At 30.2% G+C, this 19,415-nt stretch overlaps 2 protein-coding genes across 6 annotated transcripts in view; one reads left to right on the top strand and one right to left on the bottom strand.

The window, feature by feature from the left end:
- LOC127277278 (facilitated trehalose transporter Tret1-2 homolog) overlaps nucleotides 1-19,415 on the top strand; it is a 220,635-nt gene that overhangs the window by 84,053 nt on the left and 117,167 nt on the right. The window lies entirely within an intron of this gene.
- Nucleotides 1-19,415, bottom strand: part of LOC127277277 (rap1 GTPase-activating protein 1-like) — a 135,246-nt gene that overhangs the window by 80,714 nt on the left and 35,117 nt on the right. The window contains exon 1 of one of the 3 annotated variants that reach the window (XM_051298257.1): nucleotides 2,856-3,276. The exons of the other annotated variants lie outside the window; for them this stretch is intronic. Within the exon in view, the coding sequence (XP_051154214.1) occupies nucleotides 2,856-2,974 (119 nt within the window). The 5' untranslated portion in view covers nucleotides 2,975-3,276. Of the gene's footprint in view, nucleotides 1-2,855; nucleotides 3,277-19,415 lie in introns of those variants that run through there. 3 annotated transcript variants of the gene reach the window in all.

The following is a 19,415-nucleotide window of genomic DNA, read 5'->3' as shown; positions in this document are numbered from 1 at the left end:
AGTGCAAGTGATTATACGATTATATTGTCATTATAATCGACGGTAAGTGCCATTAACTATGATTTTAGTTAACGGTTAGTGAATTAAAGTTATAATTAAATTAAATCAATTAAAATTACAATCGACGGTAAGTATTAATGATTTTAAATCAATTTATCGACAAATTCTAAAGAAATGAGAAAAAAAAATTCACCAACAATTTTAAATATAAATTCCAAAATATAATTTTATCAGCTGAACTTTTAATATTTTCGTATACCATCTGTTCGGACATAAATAAATAACAATATCTCGAATTAATTTTTGTTCGTCTATATATATATATTTATTGATATATCGAGGAAAGGAATAAGTTGACCTTTAAATATATACATGAAGTTGAAAAATTTTTGTGGAAACATTTTCAGCTAAAGGGACAAATGGTGTAAAAGCATTTTGTTGTTACAAGGGAAAATTCAATTGAGGGAAAATATTGGTATCTCGTGTTCGGGTGCGATAATACCTTGGACAAAGCCCCTCACCAGGTGAGCATAGAGGAAGAGAGAGAGAGCAGCTAAACATTTAACACTGCAGGCATTATAACAACTACATATATATATATACCTCCTGCAGGGTTTATCCTCTTCGCACTAATTTCAAAGACCACTGAATATTATATATTCCAAGAGAGGCAAAGTAAACGAGACCTTGATGAAAAGGGGTATATACTACAAGAATAGGTCAGAGATTCCAGAAATACAGTGAAATTTACTAGCTTCGTAAGACCACATTTCATTCAACGAAATTGGATTCATGTTGAACAAAGTTGATGTGCATTGTTGTATTATTAATTTACATTCTGCTATATACGTTGCAGGATTTACATTTTATATATACATTATAGTGAACCTTTTCATTACTAAAAACACTTAAAGGAATTTAACACCTCATACCAGATGGTTATCATTAAAATTGAGATCCTTTTTGTATTTACGCGTATATTTATTTTTAAATTAAATTTTTTTCAAAAAAAATTTTAAAAAGCAGTTAAACACTTTGAGAATGCATATTTTCCATACGATCAGATCGCCCATGGGGATGAGTATACATACATCCATATATATAAACCCATAAATTAATTCCACGAGAGTCTATTTAAAATTCTTAAATATTTTTTCCCCCCGCCGCTATAGAGTACGAATGGAATTAATTCATATTTATATATAAGTGTGTGCAGGGAATGCGAATCGGAAAGTTCGCAGTGTCGATATCTTAATTAATGAAAGCCCAAGTTAAAACATGTAAACTGGCTTTTAGAACCAGCGATGACATTTAAAGATATAGAGAAGTAGTATATATATATATATATATATATATATATATATATATAAAAGCGTAATCCGCAACTTATATCATCATTAACAATTTACATCAATTATGGTAACCACAGTCATTAGCTCAACCATCCATATACAGCCATTAAAAGTTATTAAATTGTCCCGCGCGCACATTGAGACTACAATTTCTTAATAATGGATTATCAATTACAAGTTGTCACTTGTGGTCAAATGTCCAATGCTACTGGTTAATCAACGTAATTGCGATAATTAAAAAAAAAACATTTATCTTGAATTTTATAAACTGATTTATACATCCAAAATTTTTATTTACAAAAACTGAAGTAAAAAGTTTCAACAATAAAATTATTCTAAACGATAAAATATATGTAAAAATTCATATTTAAAATCAACGGAAGGAACCAACAATTTTAATTATAACGATAAGTGCTAACGATTATAGTTATAATAGACAAGTACCAACTATTTTAATTATAACCAACGGTAACTGCTAGTGAATATATATAGTTATAATCGACGGTAAATGTTAGATAATATAATGATAATCGACGGTAAGTGCCAAAGGTTAAAGCTGTAAATGACGGTAAGTATCCAGGATTAGTTATAATTGACATTAAGTGTTAGCGATTATAATTATAATCCACGGTAAGTGACAACGGTTATAGTAATAAACGACGGTAAATATCAACGATTAAAATGAAAACCGACGGTAAGTGCCAACGATAAAATTACAATCGACGGTAACTGCTAGTGATTATAATCATAATCGACGGTAAGTGCTAATGGCTAAAACTACAATTGACGGTAAGTACCAAAGGTTATAGTTATAAATGACGGTAAGTGCAAGTGATTATAATGATAATCGACGGTAAGTACCAACGGTTATATCTATAAATAACGGTAAGTGCCAAGAGTTATAGTTATAATCGACGGTAAGTGCCAACGATTATAGTAATAAACGACGGTAAGTGCTGGATACTATAATAATAATCGACGGTAAGTGTCAATGATTAAAATTACAATTGACGGTAAGTGCCAATGGTTATAGCTATAAACTACGGTAAGTGTCAATGATTATAGTTATAATCGACGGTAAGTACCAAAAGTTATATTTATAAACAACGATAAGTGCTAAGAGTTATAGTTATAATCAACGGTAAGTGCCAACTAGTATAGTAATAAACGACGGTAAGTGCTGGATACTATAATAATAATCGACGGTAACTGTCAATGATTAAAATTACAATTGACGGTAAGTGCCAACGGTTATAGTTACGAACGACGATAAATTCCAACGATTAAAATTGCAATAATCGACGGTAAGTGCCAACGGTTATATAGCTATAAACGATGGTAAGTACCATTTGTTGTAAATATAATCGGCAGTAACTATTAGCGAAAATTAATTTAAAAATTACTCGTTATATGAAATATTTAAGCTTACTTAAATAAATAAAAATAACCATTTTTTTTCTAGAGGAAAAATTAATTTTTTCTTTTTTAAAGTAATTGAATTACCGTTTTTTGGAGAGTAATGTGTACGATTCCTTTGAATTGGTGCACAGTCGCATACGCATTTTGCGACTTCCTCGCTTCTTGGCGATTCCACCTTCTAAAACTGGCATCCAGACGAGCATATGTACCAAAAGTACAACGACAACAACAACATGAACACCACTTTGCTATCAACAACGATGCACCATCCGCTTTTAATTTTTTTTATTTTGCCTTTCCCCCCCTCTTTATCACTCGTTAGTCCTTCACCCACGAATCGTCGAACAATAAGTCCATTCGACCTCTTCTTCCGAGATAACACTTTATCTACCAACAATGATCACCATGTGTTTCTCCGACAATGCTCTCACTTGGCATGACACGATTCTGCTCTCAGGGTCGATCGAGTATCCCTCTCTTAATCGATTATACCCTCTTTCTCTGATATAATTCACAATTTTTTTCCTTTCTTTGGAAATTAGTATTTCTTTTTATTTTAATTATAAAATTTAATTTAATCTTTGTTTTTTTTTTTAGAAAATTTTGCGTTATTTAAAAATATTTAATTTTTTTAATAGCAAAAAAATATCCAACAAAATCAATGAAGTAATGCTGTACTTTGTGAGATTGTCTATATGTGTAATGATACTTTTTTTTTGTGAAAGTTGTATTTGCTTCTTAGGGAAGTTGTTATTCTACAGAAGCTGCTATTACTTTTTCTTCATAAAGTTGTTACTCTTGTTTACAGAAACTTGTACCACTTTTTAAAGTAATTGCCGTTTTTTTTTTTTTTTTTGATATTATTCCTTTTTTAGTAGCTTTTTTCATTAAGTACATTTGGTATTATTTTTTGCATCATTAATTTCTTTATGGTATCAATCAATTAGCTACTGTATTTTTCAACTGTTGGCTTTTTTTCCCTTCATCAGCTGCTTTTTCAATTATTCGATTTTCAACTACTGGTTAAACTACTGATTTTTTTATTCCCTCAGCTTCTGTCACCAATTTTGCTTTTGCCATTAATTTTCATCAATAAGAATGTTAATTTTCAACAAAATTGCAATAACCGGATCAAGATTAAAATCAAATAACACGACACCTACTACTTTTATCGCACAAACACTGTCTTGTTAATCAGAAGAAGAAAAATTATTTCTTATCAAAAATTGTTGGCAGAACACTGAACTTCTTTAGTCACATTCGTCACACCAATGATATTATCAAAATGAACATTTAATGTGCATGGCAAATAAATCACTATATATAAGATGTCATCAACGTCATCCTACACACTATTCACACATACTTTTCTTATTTTTTCAATTCTCGAATTCACTAAAAAAAAATTTAACCGCAAAATTACCGAGCAATAAATTATAAAGCACAATTGTGGGTACTGTACTGTTTTCCGGGAATACAAGATAAACTCGGCACATTGATGTACGAGTGTATATATGAGGCACGCGTTTCCTTATGTTATTCGTTTTTCTTCAATGAGCACTGAGATGAAGAGAGAGAGGAAGAAGGAAGGAAAAAGGAGACAGAATGAGAAAAAAAAAGAAAAAAGAGAGAGAGTGGTGAATGCTCGTGCTCACGGACGGACGGACCGAGCAAGTATGAAAACTACACGATGAGCCATGCGTCATTGCTAAAGGGGGCCCCACCATGGCCCCCGGATCGAGGAGAGTTGGAAGCGTCAAGTATACACGGCTAGAGAGAAAAACAAGGGGTCTAAAGGGCAGAGTGGAAAAAAGTCGGGAGAGAGGGAGAGAATCAGAAAAAGGTCCCAAGAGAGGGAGGGGGATATATATTATATCCCTTGTGCATTTTACACCACTATATAGCTATGCAATAGCTGTAGAAACGTAGATCGACGCATATACCAGGCATTGCGCACCGATGAACATGAATCTTCCGTACGAATTGACTTTAATTAATTCTACAGATTGACTTTTTGTTTCTATTTTTTTTTTTTTTTTTTTTTTACCATCAAGTCACGTTTATTTCCCTTTATATTGGATTTCAACGCGCCCAATGCCTATACTTTCGCCTCACAAGATTTTAATTAAGGGAATATTAGAGACCGTTATCAGAGGGTGGAAGGGATTAAAGAGGGATTCGTTTTTACAACCCCGGGGTCAATTCGAGACTCTCTTCAAGGTGTAAAGTGAATTAAGACTCGAGACTAATTCATTACAACAATTTGATGTTTATAATTTTGTAATTTTCTTTTATGTTTAAAATTATATTTGCATATGCAAGTTTAATGTAATGTGTAAACTAAGAATGTTACTATTAATGGTTGTTGCTGTTAGTAGGAGTAACATTTACATGTTATGGTAGTTGCTATTTATAGTAGTAAAAGCCAGTAGTTACTGGTAATAAAAGTTACTGTTAATGGTAGTTGCTATTAATGGTAGTTACTATTGATTGTTGTTGCTATTTACAGTAATAAAAGCTGATAGTTAATATTAATGGTAGTTACTATTAACGAAAGTTACTATTAATGGTAGTTACTATGAATAGATAGATAGTTGCTATTTATAGTAGTAACTATTAATGGTAGTTTTCATTAACGGTAGTTGCTAGTAATGGTAGTTACTATTGATTGTAGTTGCTATTTACAGTAGTAAAAGCTGATAGTTAATATTAATGGTAGTTTCTATTTATAATAGTAGCAGTAACATACAAATGTTACTATTAATAATAGTTGTCATTGGTATTAGTAACAATAGCCGGTAGTAACTAATAATGGTAGTTACTACTAATGGTCGTTACTATTGATGGTAGTTGCTATTTATAGTAACAGCCGGTAATAATTGGTAGAAGTAACATATAAAAATTACTATATTAATCTTAAAAGTAACATACGAATAAAAGTGAACGAAATTTCCTATTTCTAATTAAAAAAAATCTTCGAATGGTTGTTTCTATTTATGATAGTAGCAACGGACAAATAGTACTTAAAAGGTCAAAAACCCCGATTTTCTTCTTCCCCTAAAAGAAAAATTCCTACTACACATTCAGCTTTATACAAACAACTATACATACTATTTTCCAGTTTGAATAATGCAACCACTACCTCTTAAATAACGTTTTCGGAAATAAAACCTAAAAAAAAATGTGTGCACAGTGGCTCGAAAGATTTTTCATATACCTGTTCGAGATCCGGATTAAGAAAAATCGGCACCCTGGACCATATATTTTCGTTGGATCCTTTTGAAATATGGTATATACTACACAGTCTTATTGCCGAACGAACTTGGAATCTCCACGAGATCTGATAGCACACGGGAGTTTCAGTTACAGTTGGTAATAAGTTTCGAGATGATGGTAATCCACTTTTTTCACGAAACTACATAAGTTACTGTTTTTTTTTTTTTTTTTTCGTTTTCGCATCACACACACTCTGTACGAAGGCGTATATAAAACTTAGAGAAGGACTCTCGTGAAAGGTGTTTAAAGTGTCAACCCAACCATTTGCAAAAGAGAAATAAATAAATGAAGAAGAAAAAAAAAACATTTATAATTTCTTGTTTGAAATTAATCAACATTAAACTGTAAAATTTAAATCTGTTTCAATTTTCAAGTGTCAACCTTTTTTTTCCCTTATACTTTTTAAATTGAAATTAATTTATAGTGCGCATATTTGTCACTTTATTTATGTTCACGCGTTCAAAAAAAAAAAAAAACAAAAAAATTTTAAATATTTATATTTTCATAATATATTTATAATTTATATAATATTTTGTCATAATATAAAAATGAATGAGCCTTACTGAATGAGCGATATTATTACGAAATATATTTATACAATTAAGTAAAAGGAACTATTGTGTAAAAAATAATATTACAAAAGAACAATATATTGAGAGAGCAGTAAGACAAAAAAAAAAATACGGATATGAAATTAATATGAATTTAAAAAAGTATATATATTTTAGATATGCCAGAAACTTATATATATATATATATACACACATGTACTTTCACGATTATTTTATTACAGCACATTTTATTATCTTCTTCATTGCGCTTCGATGCACTATACATAAAAAAAAGTGATACAAATGTGCATCGCGAGAATCATAAATATCAAAATAAAAGTCCAGTTATTACCGGAAATGTAATTTTATCGGTTGTGTTACAGTTCAATTTTAATAATTTTTAAAGAGCCAACTGAACAATGTGCGTGAAACGGTAAAATAAGAATATAATTAATTTAATTTTACACCTTACTTCTATATAAGTATATTAGAGTCTATAAAATAATTATAGTTATAAATTTTCATTTCTATAGAAAATTCAAAATAAATTTAACCTAATAAAATGGAACTGAACTAATATCAATAAGTACCGGTATTAACGGTACTACTAATTAATTAATAGCAAGTGCTAGTTACCGTTATCTAAATATTTTGATTGAGAGTAAAAAAGCGTTTTGACACTCACTATTAATCGTATATACAAGTTCAGAACTTACCGTCGCTTGTAACTAACATTTTTATCACTTACCGTCTACTGTAAGTGACACGCACTTACCGTCGAGATTAACTAACATGTCAAACACTTATCGTCAATTTTACCTAACATCTTTAGAACTTACCGTCGAGGGTAAATTTTATTTTTAGCACTTACCGTCGACTGTATCTAACATATCGTGCACTTACCGTCGACTATAAGAAACATTTTTCGCACTTACTGTCGAGGGTAAGTTTTATTTTTAGCGCTTACCGTCGACTGTATCTAACATATCGTGCACTTACCGTCGACTATAAGAAACATTTTTCGCACTTACTGTCGAGGGTAAGTTTTATTTTTAGCGCTTACCGTCGACTGTATCTAACATATCGTGCACTTACCGTCGACAATAAGAAACATTTTTAGTACTTACTGTCGAGGGTAAATTTTTTTTCTAGTACTTACCGTCGACTGTATGTAACATTTTGTGCACTTACCGTCGATAGTAAGACACATGTTTAGCACTTACTGTCGAGTGTAAATAACCTTATTTTAATACTTATCGTTGCTTGTAACTAATATTTTTAACACTTATCGTCAAGTAAATTAGACAGTACTCTCTTATTTAATATAGCAATAAAGAAAGGGAAAAAAGCAGAGGCTATTCTTATAAATATATATAAAAAGATTAAACTCGAATTCCATCGACTTTAAACCCGTTGCATTTACGGTAATTGCATCGAGAATCAAGGCGAAGCATATAGCAAAAAAAAAAAAAAAAAGAAAAAAAGAAACATTATATATTTATTTTCCAAACTGATCTCTAGATATGGAGCTTACATACACTACGAGTATAAATTAATTTGGTTGAAGTGAATTATCGAAGCAAAATATTGGGTCGATGAAGGAATTAATTTTCTTTCTAGATACATTTCTGCTTGTGGAAATGGCAAAACGGGGACGGCTCTCGCACCATCCCGCGATACCAAACATGGCTCGCTGGGAAAACTTTTACTACCTCTCCAATTCCAACCTATCAAAAGAGATCGCCAATTTCATCGAGAGCTGCAGTGTTTTCATGACCCCCTTCAACTTATTCTATTCCGGCACATTTCGCCAGCAATTACCTGTACCATTCCTTTCCATATTGGTAAGCAATTATGAAATCGCGCTAATTCTATGGTTATATATATATATATATATGTGTGTGTGTACTTTTTATTTTTTATTCCTTCATTTATATATATTTCTTTTAAATCTGTCCAACTAGTGTCAGTTTTGAAGAAATAACACCACCCACGATGTCTCATTATCTATTGCGAATATCTGTAGGTTGTTTAGTGTCGTTTATGTCTGCTTAAAGAGACGGAAGAAAGAGAAACTCTCAGGGAAAAATAAAAGAAAAGACTTAAGGAAATAATGTGTAAAATGAATAGGCGGCTTATAAGCTCTTTCCATATAGTGGATATATGATGGTAATGAGTTATCTTTTCAGATTACTTAAAGTATGTTTATATTCGCGCATAGAAAGTTTCTCTCGACACAATAAAAATTTTATTTGCCAAAGTGTATAATAATCCGCATTTCTCTTTCGCTGACTTAAATCGTTTAAATTAATAATTCTAATGGATATTCAAAACAAAAGTGTGCAAAGTTAACTTTATAATTGAATGAGAAAATACGACATTTATTTTACATGATATTAATATAGTTTCTGTCTGGTATAGAAAAACACTTTTTTTTTTTACTTTTGAATATATATAGTAAAAGATAACTTTGAAAATTGCTCAATGACGTAAATGTGTAGCATAAATTATAGACATATGAAAATGTCAAAAAATTGGGTGGGGAAATATTTCTACAAATCAGTATTGCTTGCGTTCTTACTGTGCGGACATATATATATATATATATATATATATATATATATAGAGAGAGAGAGAGAGATATATAGGAACAATGACAATCAGACCAAAGAGACGGGGCATTGTTGCTACTGTAGTTTACGAGCATCGAGCATATGCTCTAGTTGTACACCTCTTCGGTTCTATCTCTCCCTCACCCGTCAACAATCAAACTTAGAGTTTGATTCTCCTTGTCAGGTACTTCACGAGAGTCTACATATGCATCCCGCGAGTATACTTTCGGTATATATATATATATATATATATATATATATTGTCAAAAGAAGAGTGTAAATCACTGTCCTGACATTACACCCGATCAATTTCTTTTTTGCCCCTCTCCCCAACACTGCTCCACCTCCTTTTCATATTTCAACGCTAAAATCATATATATTTATATGCTTTAAAATAGCAGTTATATATAAGGAAAGCGTTTTAAGTTACAGTTAAAGTCGACGGTAAGTTTTGAAAAATATATTTACAATCTGCTATAAGTTATTCCGATAAATTTATAATAAACGGTAAATATTAAAATAAGAGTTAAAATGGACGGTAAGTGATGGAAATGATACAGTTGACAGTAAATTCTGTCAGTGCCACTCAAATCGACGGTAAGTGCTAAAGATGTTAGTTAAAATCGACGGTAAGTTCTGCCTATGTTATCACAAACGACGGTAAGTGCTAAAAATGTTAGTTAAAATCGACGGTAAGTTCTGCCTATGTTATCACAAACGACGGTAAGTGCTATAGACATTAGTTAAAATCGACGGTAAGTTCTGTCTATGTCATCTCCAACGACAGTAAGTGCTATTAGTTAGATATTAGTTAAAATCAACGGTAAGTTTTCTCAATTTTGTACTCGACGGCAAGTGCTATAAATGTAACTATAAGTTGACGGTAAGTTCTGCCTATGTCATCACAAACGACGGTAAGTGCTGTAGATATTAGTTAAAATCGACGGTAAGTCCTCTCAATTTTGTACTCGACGGTAAGTGCTATAAATGTAACTATCAGTTGACGGTAAGTTCTTCCTATGCCATCACAAACGACGGTAAGTGCTATAGATATTAGTAAAAATCGACGGTAAGTTCACTGAATTTTACACTCGACAGTAAGTGCTAGAAATGTAACTATCAGTTGACGGTAAGTTCTTCCTATGCCATCACAAACGACGGTAAGTGCTATAGATATTAGTAAAAATCGACGGTAAGTTCACTGAATTTTACACTCGACAGTAAGTGCTAGAAATGTATGTTACAGTCAACGGTAAGTGTTGTAAATTATAGTTATATAATCAATGGTAACTGCTGGAGATATTAGTTACAGTTGATGGTAACTCCTAAAAAATACTCTATTCAACGGTAAGTAACATTGGTAATAATAATCAACAACAAGTTTTATCAATGGCAGTTGCGGCAGATTTTATTGTCTTTTGTCGGTTGAAAATATATATTATATATTTTTTTTAAAATAGTATACCCTCTAAATCATAATTTTTTTTTGTTTTTTTTTTTTTTGAAATTTTATGCCTCTTTTTCCAGCGAAGGGAGTGATGAGATATGTCAGAAACTTTGCCGATCGTTCACAGAACTTTGACCTTGGAGAGTCATGAAATGCCAATAAATCATAGCCTTTGAATGACTATCGTTTTGTTAGGTGCTTGAACGAACAAAGGACGCGAAATTTCAAAAAATTGGAAAAGCGCATTCACACCCTTTTCTCCTCCCTCCTCCCCCCACCTTCTTGTCAATATAACATGGCGTTAAATTCAAGAGGGTCAAAGTTAAATCGATAATATTGATTATTATATAGACCCCGCGTAAATAATATTATAACCATATGTCCATATAATTTTTTTTTTTGTCAATGACCACAATTCTCTATTAACCACATCGAAATTAGCAATTTATTCACATTCAATATAAAATACTTTTTCTCAATAAATTGCGTGTGGTTTAATTATTTATATATTATATAGCGAATAAGAATATATATATATATATATATATATATATATATATATATATATATATATATATATATGCGTGAATTATGTGTGCAAGTTTATTATTTATCAATATCGTGAAGCAGTGATTCAAAATTAATTTGTTCACGGACTTGAAGCAAAATCAGGGCTGATGACAATAGATTTGATTTGTCGTCCGTAAACGAGTGGTCATTCGGGCATATTGATTGCCCTAAAGAGCTTGACCTATCGACACGATATATACTTGGCTCAAAAGGAATCGAAGCGAATATTTTGCTTGTGGAAATAAATATTTCACTGTGTGTCCTCACAATAATTTATCAGATTTTTACATTTTTAGATATAGTGTTCTCTTTTTATATAAAAAAAAAAAAAAAAAAAAAAAAAAAAAACAGAAAGAAAACTGGAAAACAGATTTCGAATAACTACCATCAAACCCGCAACTAACTTACCGTCTACTGTAACTATAACAATTTTAGCACTTACCATCGACTGTAAGTGACACACACTTACCGTCGAGATTAACTAACATGTCAAACACTTATCGTCAATTGCATCTAACATTTTCAGCACTTACTGTCGAGGGTAAATTTTATTTTTAGCACTTACCGTCGACTATATGTAACATTTCTAGCACTTACCGTCGACTATAAGAAACATTTTTAGCACTTACTGTCGATTGTAAAAGTAACATCTGAAACACTTACCGTCGATTGTAACTAATCTATCTAAAACTTACCGTCGATTTTAAGAATATTGGCAATTACCGTCGACTGTATGTAAGATCTGAAAAAAACTTACCGTCGATTTTAAGACACGTCTTTAGCACTTAACGTCGATTGTAAGTACGGTAAGTGCTAAAGATGTGTCTTGAAATCGACGGTAAGTTTTTCTTGAGATCCTACATACAGTCGACGGTAAGTGCTAATAGGCTTAAAATCGACGGTAAGTTCTAGATAGGTTAGTTACAATGAACGGTAAGGATTATAGCTATAATCAACGGTAAGTGCTTGTTAATCAACTTATCGTCGGTTTTAACAATCATCTGTGACACTTACCGTCAAAAAAAAAAAATTGCCATCATTTTTTTAGCATTAAATTTAACTGCTTTTAGATGAATGAATTTGTTTAAAAAAAATTTGTTAAGTTATAGGACATGGGTTGTATATATGAAAATGAGAGGAGTGTCTGTAGTAATCTGTGAGATCCGCAGCAGGCGTATATATATTCTCTCTTTGGAAAGAGTAGCTATCTGTCTATCTACTCTACCTACCAACTACCTAGCAACCTATCTACCTACTCACCTACTCGCCCATGTCCATTCACCTAGCTTGTGTGTCCCGTTTCCGCGGTACTTTGCTCGCCTTGCTTAGCGAGCAAGTGCTCACGTATCTATATATATATATATGTATACATAATGGTATTTGTTCGCGCACTGAAAATTTATACATACGTGTGTAATTTACGTGTTACATGTAGTACGCACCAATGTTGGCACGCAATTATAAAAAAAAAATCAACTTCGACTATTATTATCACCAATGAAAGTTTACAATTTTATTTCTATATGTATCCAACATACACACACGTCACACACATTCCAATTCTTCGGATATTTTAGTTTATATATATAATACTGACTCTTGCCGGTTCAACGATTAAAAAAAAGATTGATTTTATTGCGTAACAGAAAGTACAAGAATTGGATTCCAATATTTCAAAATAGAACAAGCTATAATATATATATTTTAAAAATGTATTTAAATTCACTCTGTGTTATATGCACCCAATTTCTATTTGAATTTTATGTACAAACAGAAAAAAAAACATAACAACAAAAAGTATTTTATTTTTATCTCAAACTTCCTCAATAATAAAGATTTAGTGTAAATTTTCGTATATATATATATATTTAAGAAAAATTATGGTTTCATTGCGGCTGGATGATAAAAGAATTGGACATGGGTTTAAATTTTATAGTATTTTTGATCTTTAGAATTTGGAATATAATCGGGGAAAAAAAAGGTATACGAGAGTTTTCAGTATTATATGAAAATTTTGACACAACTGCGCGTATTCGAAGAGAAGCTAAAGCTTATCGAATCAGAATGAATAAGGAGAAATGCGGGAGGAAAATTTTAAACGTTTATAGAACTACGTCCCATTAAAAAAAGATATATGGCATTTGAAAGAAAAAGAAAAAAATATTAAAAATTCAATAAATTGTTAATTAATAAATTATTTTTAAATTTAAATAATTCTACCAAGAATAGAATATCAATTAATAAATGAAATTTAAACAAAGAAATACAAATTTAAATTAACCCAATTTCAATTTTTCAAAGCAATTGAATTTCTCATATTGAAACTCAATAATTTATAATAGGAATCATAATATAGAAATTATTTTATATATGCAGCTATTGACCTCTTTGTATTGATCCAGCATCATTTTTAGAACAGAAAATACATTACATCACTCTTTTAAAAATATATTGCCATTTTCTTTTTATATATATTTTTCCCCCTTTTTGTTTAAGGACCAGACGGCCTTTCTTTTTTTTTCTCTCTTTTTTTTTTATTAAAAAGTTATGAAAAAATTGTGATTGACATTTAGAAGTTACGCGCGTCACGGATGAGTATGCGAAAACAAAAAAAGAGAGAGGGAATTTAGCTCAGAGTCCTACCCCTTTGCACCATCGTTTTGACAGAGTCTGACGAATTTTGACAAGCAACTACAAATGCACACACACACACACACAGATAGATACACACGAACCTTATATCTCAGTAACGTACACGTAATGTATCGAACCACCTTTTCAAAAATTCCATCCCCTATAGCGAAGAATGAAAATTTCAAAAAATTTTCATCTATAAATCAAATTTTACAATTTTTTAATGTTGAAAATAGTGTTGATTGTAACTATACCACATATAGAAATGGATGTAGTCTACCAGACTGAGAAAAATATGCTATTGTATCAATAGCATTTCTATCAAAGGTATAAAAATTATTGATTCAAAAGCATATGCTATATAGAATCTATAAAAATTACAGAAATGATTGTTTCATCGACTCTCAAAATCTGAATTAGTAAAAATGTTTACAAATTTGAATTAGTGACTCACTTTTTCCCAATGGGAAATTTATCATTGGCAAAAGAGTGGCCCAATATTGGCAGCATTGGCCCAATATTGGATCATCCTTGGTCCTATAATGGCCCAATGGATACCATTAGCAATTTCCCACTGGGTTGCTTCTGAATTAGTGAAATTTTATTAATTATTAGTAACTTTTACTATAACAATTAGTAAAATTTAACTAATTCTAAAGCAAAAAGTGAGTCTAATAAACTAATTTAAATTAGTAAACATTTTTACTAATTCAGATTTAAAGAGTATAGAAATAGTTGTGTCATCCACATAGAATAGGTATTTTAACCAAATTAAAAAAATGAATCGTCTAAAAGCATAACGACAGGCTGAATAAATTAATAAATTCGAAAATCGGAACGAAATAATAATAATATTGTCTGTATATATACGGCACTGTTTTGAAATCGTGGTGACCTGAACAATTGAAATAATAATGTAACGCGCACTCGATCAGTCAGTCCATCGAATGTAAGCAGACTTTTTTTTTTTACATATGTGCGAGTATGCATACTCTATATATACAGTAGTGAAAATAAAAGCGGGTCCCATTGGGCTTTGAAAATGGGGGCTGAAGGGGTGCATATAGGACACATCAGGAAGGCGGAGGGTGATCACTGTATAGAAAACCTGCCACAGCCGAGGGGGTACGTAAACGTAATATTCTGCTCTTTCATTTATATAATATATATATATGTATGAACGAAACAAGCATCGGTCCACTAGCTCTTAAAAGAATGCATCTGCATTTGTATGCACAATATTGTTCACGTACACAGCGCTTTGCGACAGGCGGATTACTTTATTAATGACGGACGATTGACTTCCGGGTCATATAATGCGAGCTCCATCACCTCTATTCTTTTTATTTTTTTCCCCACATATATTTTATTTATATAATAATAATAATAATAATAATAATTTTTTTAAAGAAATAGTTGAAAAACTCTTCAACACTGAAATAATTTTTATTTGAAAAATGAATTATTTTAAAAATAATTTATTATGAAAAATTCGATAGAAAATTAAATTAGTCTATACTAATTTTCAGTATCAGAAACAACTAAATGGCCCAATTTTGAAATTAATTTTTTAAATAAAAAGCCTTTTTAGAAGAGTAATAAAATTTAGAAAAATTAATAATTTAAAACAAAAAAAAAAACTTTACTAACTCGAGTAGGTTTTAAACGTTTGCCTATATCACAAGTAACCTCTCTTATATATGATCAATTACAATCATTAATAATTAGCCAGAAGCTGAGTACAATAAGTGGAATATAGATATTAAATCAATAGACTGGATGTCAAAACGAAGAAAATGTGATAAACTATAGAATGAAATTGATTATAAATATTTAGATATGTAAATGTTGATTATTAATATTTCTCTATATCAGTATTAAAACATTAATTATTACAATATTAACATTTAGCAACAATTTAATAAAGTGCGCCATATATTTTTTGTTCGAGACTTTTTGCTCAATTTTTTGCCATTATTCCCGAGTCATTATCTGGCAAATTTTTTTTTTCGAAATTTTTTCCCCAGTTTTAGTGAGTGTAGCTCAGCATCCACTGGACCAATCAAAAAGTGCGCCATACATTTTTTGTTCGAGACTTTTTGCTCAATTTTTTGGCATTATTCCCGAGTCATTATCTAGCAAATTTTTTTTTCGAAAATTTTACCCCAGTTTTAGTGAGTGTAGCTCAGCATCCGCTGGACCAATCAAAAAGTGCGCCATACATTTTTTGTTCGAAACTTTTTGACTATTTTTTTGGTGGTATTTCCGAACGACTATCTCACAAATTTAATTTTTCGAAAATTTTTCCCACTTTTTTTGAGTGTAGCTCAGCATCCGCTGGACCAATCAAAAAGTGCGCCATATATTTTTTGTTCGAGACTTTTTGCTCAATTTTTTGGCATTATTCCCGAGTTATTATCTGGCAAATTTTTTATTTATTTATATATATATATTTTTTTGTATATTTACACTTAATAAATAAATGTTTTATTAATATTTTTTAATTTCACATTTTTCCTTTTGAATAAAAATATATATATACACAAATATGGACATTTCAAATGCTTGACAATTTTTATGTTTGAATAATATTAAATTTTGTAATTTTTAATGGGGGAAAAAAATTATTATATTAGGCATTAAATAATTAAATTTAAATAATAATAATAAAAAACAATAATATAAAAAATGTGTCCTTTCACTGAAAATTTCACTAACCATAAAAAGAAAACCGTTATATTTCTCATGCGGTATAAACTAAAGACGAAGTTAAATTCATTAAAAAGGAGATTAAATTAAAAAGAAAAGCACCAACTTTCTTAACATTAACTACCAAAAAAGGAAATATTTGAAACAGAGATTATTAATTGTCACTATTGCATGAAACAATAATTAAACTGAAATCTTTATAAAACGCAGTTTTTAATCAAAAAGGGTAAACAATTAATGTTATTTTTTTTATTAATATATTATAGTTAACTCGATAATAGTTACATTTTACAATAGTTACAACCAAAAATAGTTTTAACCAAGGGTAGTTTTAAACAAATAGTAATTTCAACCAATGGTAGTTTTATCAAATGGTATTTATAATCAATAGTAGTTACACCAATGGTAGTATTAACCAATGATTAATTTAACTACCATTGATTTATCTACTATTATGGTTGCAACTATCATTGGCTTAACTACTACTGGTTTTAACTACCTTCGGTTAAATCTACCATTGGTTGCAACAAGTATTGGTTATGCTACTATATAGTAAAACCAATAGTCATTTAACCAATGATAGTTACAACAACAATTGGTTAAAACTACCATTGGTTTAACTATACTATTAGTTGCAACTACCATTGTCTTAAATACTATTGGTTATTGTAACTACCTTTGGTTAAAACTACCATTGATTGTAACAATTATAAGTTATAAACTATTGTATGTTACCAATAGTAATTAAATCAATAGTTGTTAAAACTAATGGTAGTTACAGCAATAACTGGTTAAATTACCATTGGTTTAATGGTTGGACTATTGGTCTAATTTTTACTATTGGTTGCAACTACCATTGACTCAACTACTATTGGTTGTAACTCCCATTGGTAGTTATACCATAATACTTAATACCATAATAATTGTTGCAACTAATGGTAGTTTTAACCAATTATTGTAACTACCATTGGTTAAATTACTATTAGTTGTACCATATAGTAGTTTAACCAATACTTGTTGCAATCATAGTTTTAACCAAAGGTACAACCAATAGCCAAAGATAGTTGCAACCAATGCAATTCATAATTTTAACAACCAATGCTTGTTATTAACAAATGGTAGTTTTATAATATGGTACTAAAAACAAAGATGTTAGTCAAGCCAAACTAAAATCACTGAAACATCTTGACAGGAAAACCCCTATTTTGTATAATCAAAATTCAAAAACTAACAGACATTAAAAAAAAACAATTAACCTACTGTCTCAAAGGTTCATAAATCTTTTTTTTATGTCTTCGTTATTTTTTTTTTTTTTTTATTTTTCCTGGCACACTTCGCACCTGCACACACCTATCCCCAACAGATGGAAAATAGCAGAAAATTGGAAAAAAATTTTTTTTTTTTTTTGAAAAAAAAGAAAAAGAAAGGTTATTAAGTCATAAAGTTTTGCAGGCGGAGTCACGGAGACATTTCCTGCCCACCGTGAAAATGATGTCACCCATTAAGGGGTCTATAAGAGAGCAAAGGAGACTCTGCATTCGGGCTGACGTAATTTTTTTATATATATATATATATATATATATATATATATATACAAGCGGAATCGTAGAACGCGATTGCCGCAGGAAACGGAAACGATTTAAGAGTCGAGTGAAAAGGGACATTGGACGGATCCTCTCTTCCTATCTAAGTTGTCTTTAGTTCATGGTCAATGATTTTCTGGATTCGCTCGAGGAATTGTCCGTCATTATATATATATATATGTATATACAAAAGTTGAATATTGCCATTCTAACTCAATATTGGATGTGCGCAACTGTCATGAATCATAAATAACTGGAAATGCGCGTGAGGCCAACTGAGTCGTGCAATAAGTGACACTTTATTTTACGCGACAAGTTTACCTTCTCTTACTATATATATATATATATACATATATATACATCGGTTAAAAAGAGTGATAGATTTTGCACGCAAATTCCCGTACGGTATATCCTTTTACACTAATCAATCATATCTATTTAAAATATGAAATTGCAAATTGCTTTTTCTCTATAACGCTTTGCTCGCGCGCAGAGGTTGTATACATCAACTTCAAGAAACGGTTATATATATAATAATATTCAAGAAGAAAATAGAAATAATAGAAAATTAAAAAATTTTAACGATTTGCAAATCATTTAAAATAAATCAACAAAATAACATTAAATAATAATTGTGAAATTAAAATAATAAGCTGCATCGCGTATTATTTTAATCCAATTTTGCTTATTTTAATAACAAAATGGATTAAAATAAGCAACATTGAATTAAAATAATAGCTTATTTTAATGTCATTTAATTTTTTGTGATATTTTATTAACTACCATTGATTGTAATTACCATATTATAATTAGAACAATCATTTTTAATAATAATTATAAAAGAATAATAAAAATGAAATATATTTTTATGAATATAAATTAAACATGAAAATATTAATTTATACACGAGACGGAAAATATATATATATATAATCTTTCACTGTTATTTTAATCTCTAAAGAGGGGGTTGTTTTGTGTCAAATGCATTTTAACAGGCAATGCGGGAATTGTTTTTATCCGCTTCAGCGATTTACGGGAATTAAATACTGAATATTCGAATTTCAATTTCGCCAATATTCTCCAACAAATACGTGATTTTCGCTTAATAGAAAATATTCAAACGTCACGATGTTCGTCTCGCAACAACGATTTAACGGTTATATCATATATATATATAACAATTTATCCCGTTCCGTTATTGCAATAAGTGGCATTTAATAATATCTATGAATTTATAAATAGTATTATTATGAGTAAATTGA

Source organism: Leptopilina boulardi, unplaced genomic scaffold (genome assembly GCF_019393585.1).
Source record: "Leptopilina boulardi isolate dan_hultmark-lab unplaced genomic scaffold, ZJU_Lbou_2.1 LbouV2_165, whole genome shotgun sequence".
In the NCBI taxonomy this organism is placed as follows: domain Eukaryota; kingdom Metazoa; phylum Arthropoda; class Insecta; order Hymenoptera; family Figitidae; genus Leptopilina; species Leptopilina boulardi.
This window is presented reverse-complemented; position numbering and strand designations above follow the sequence as displayed.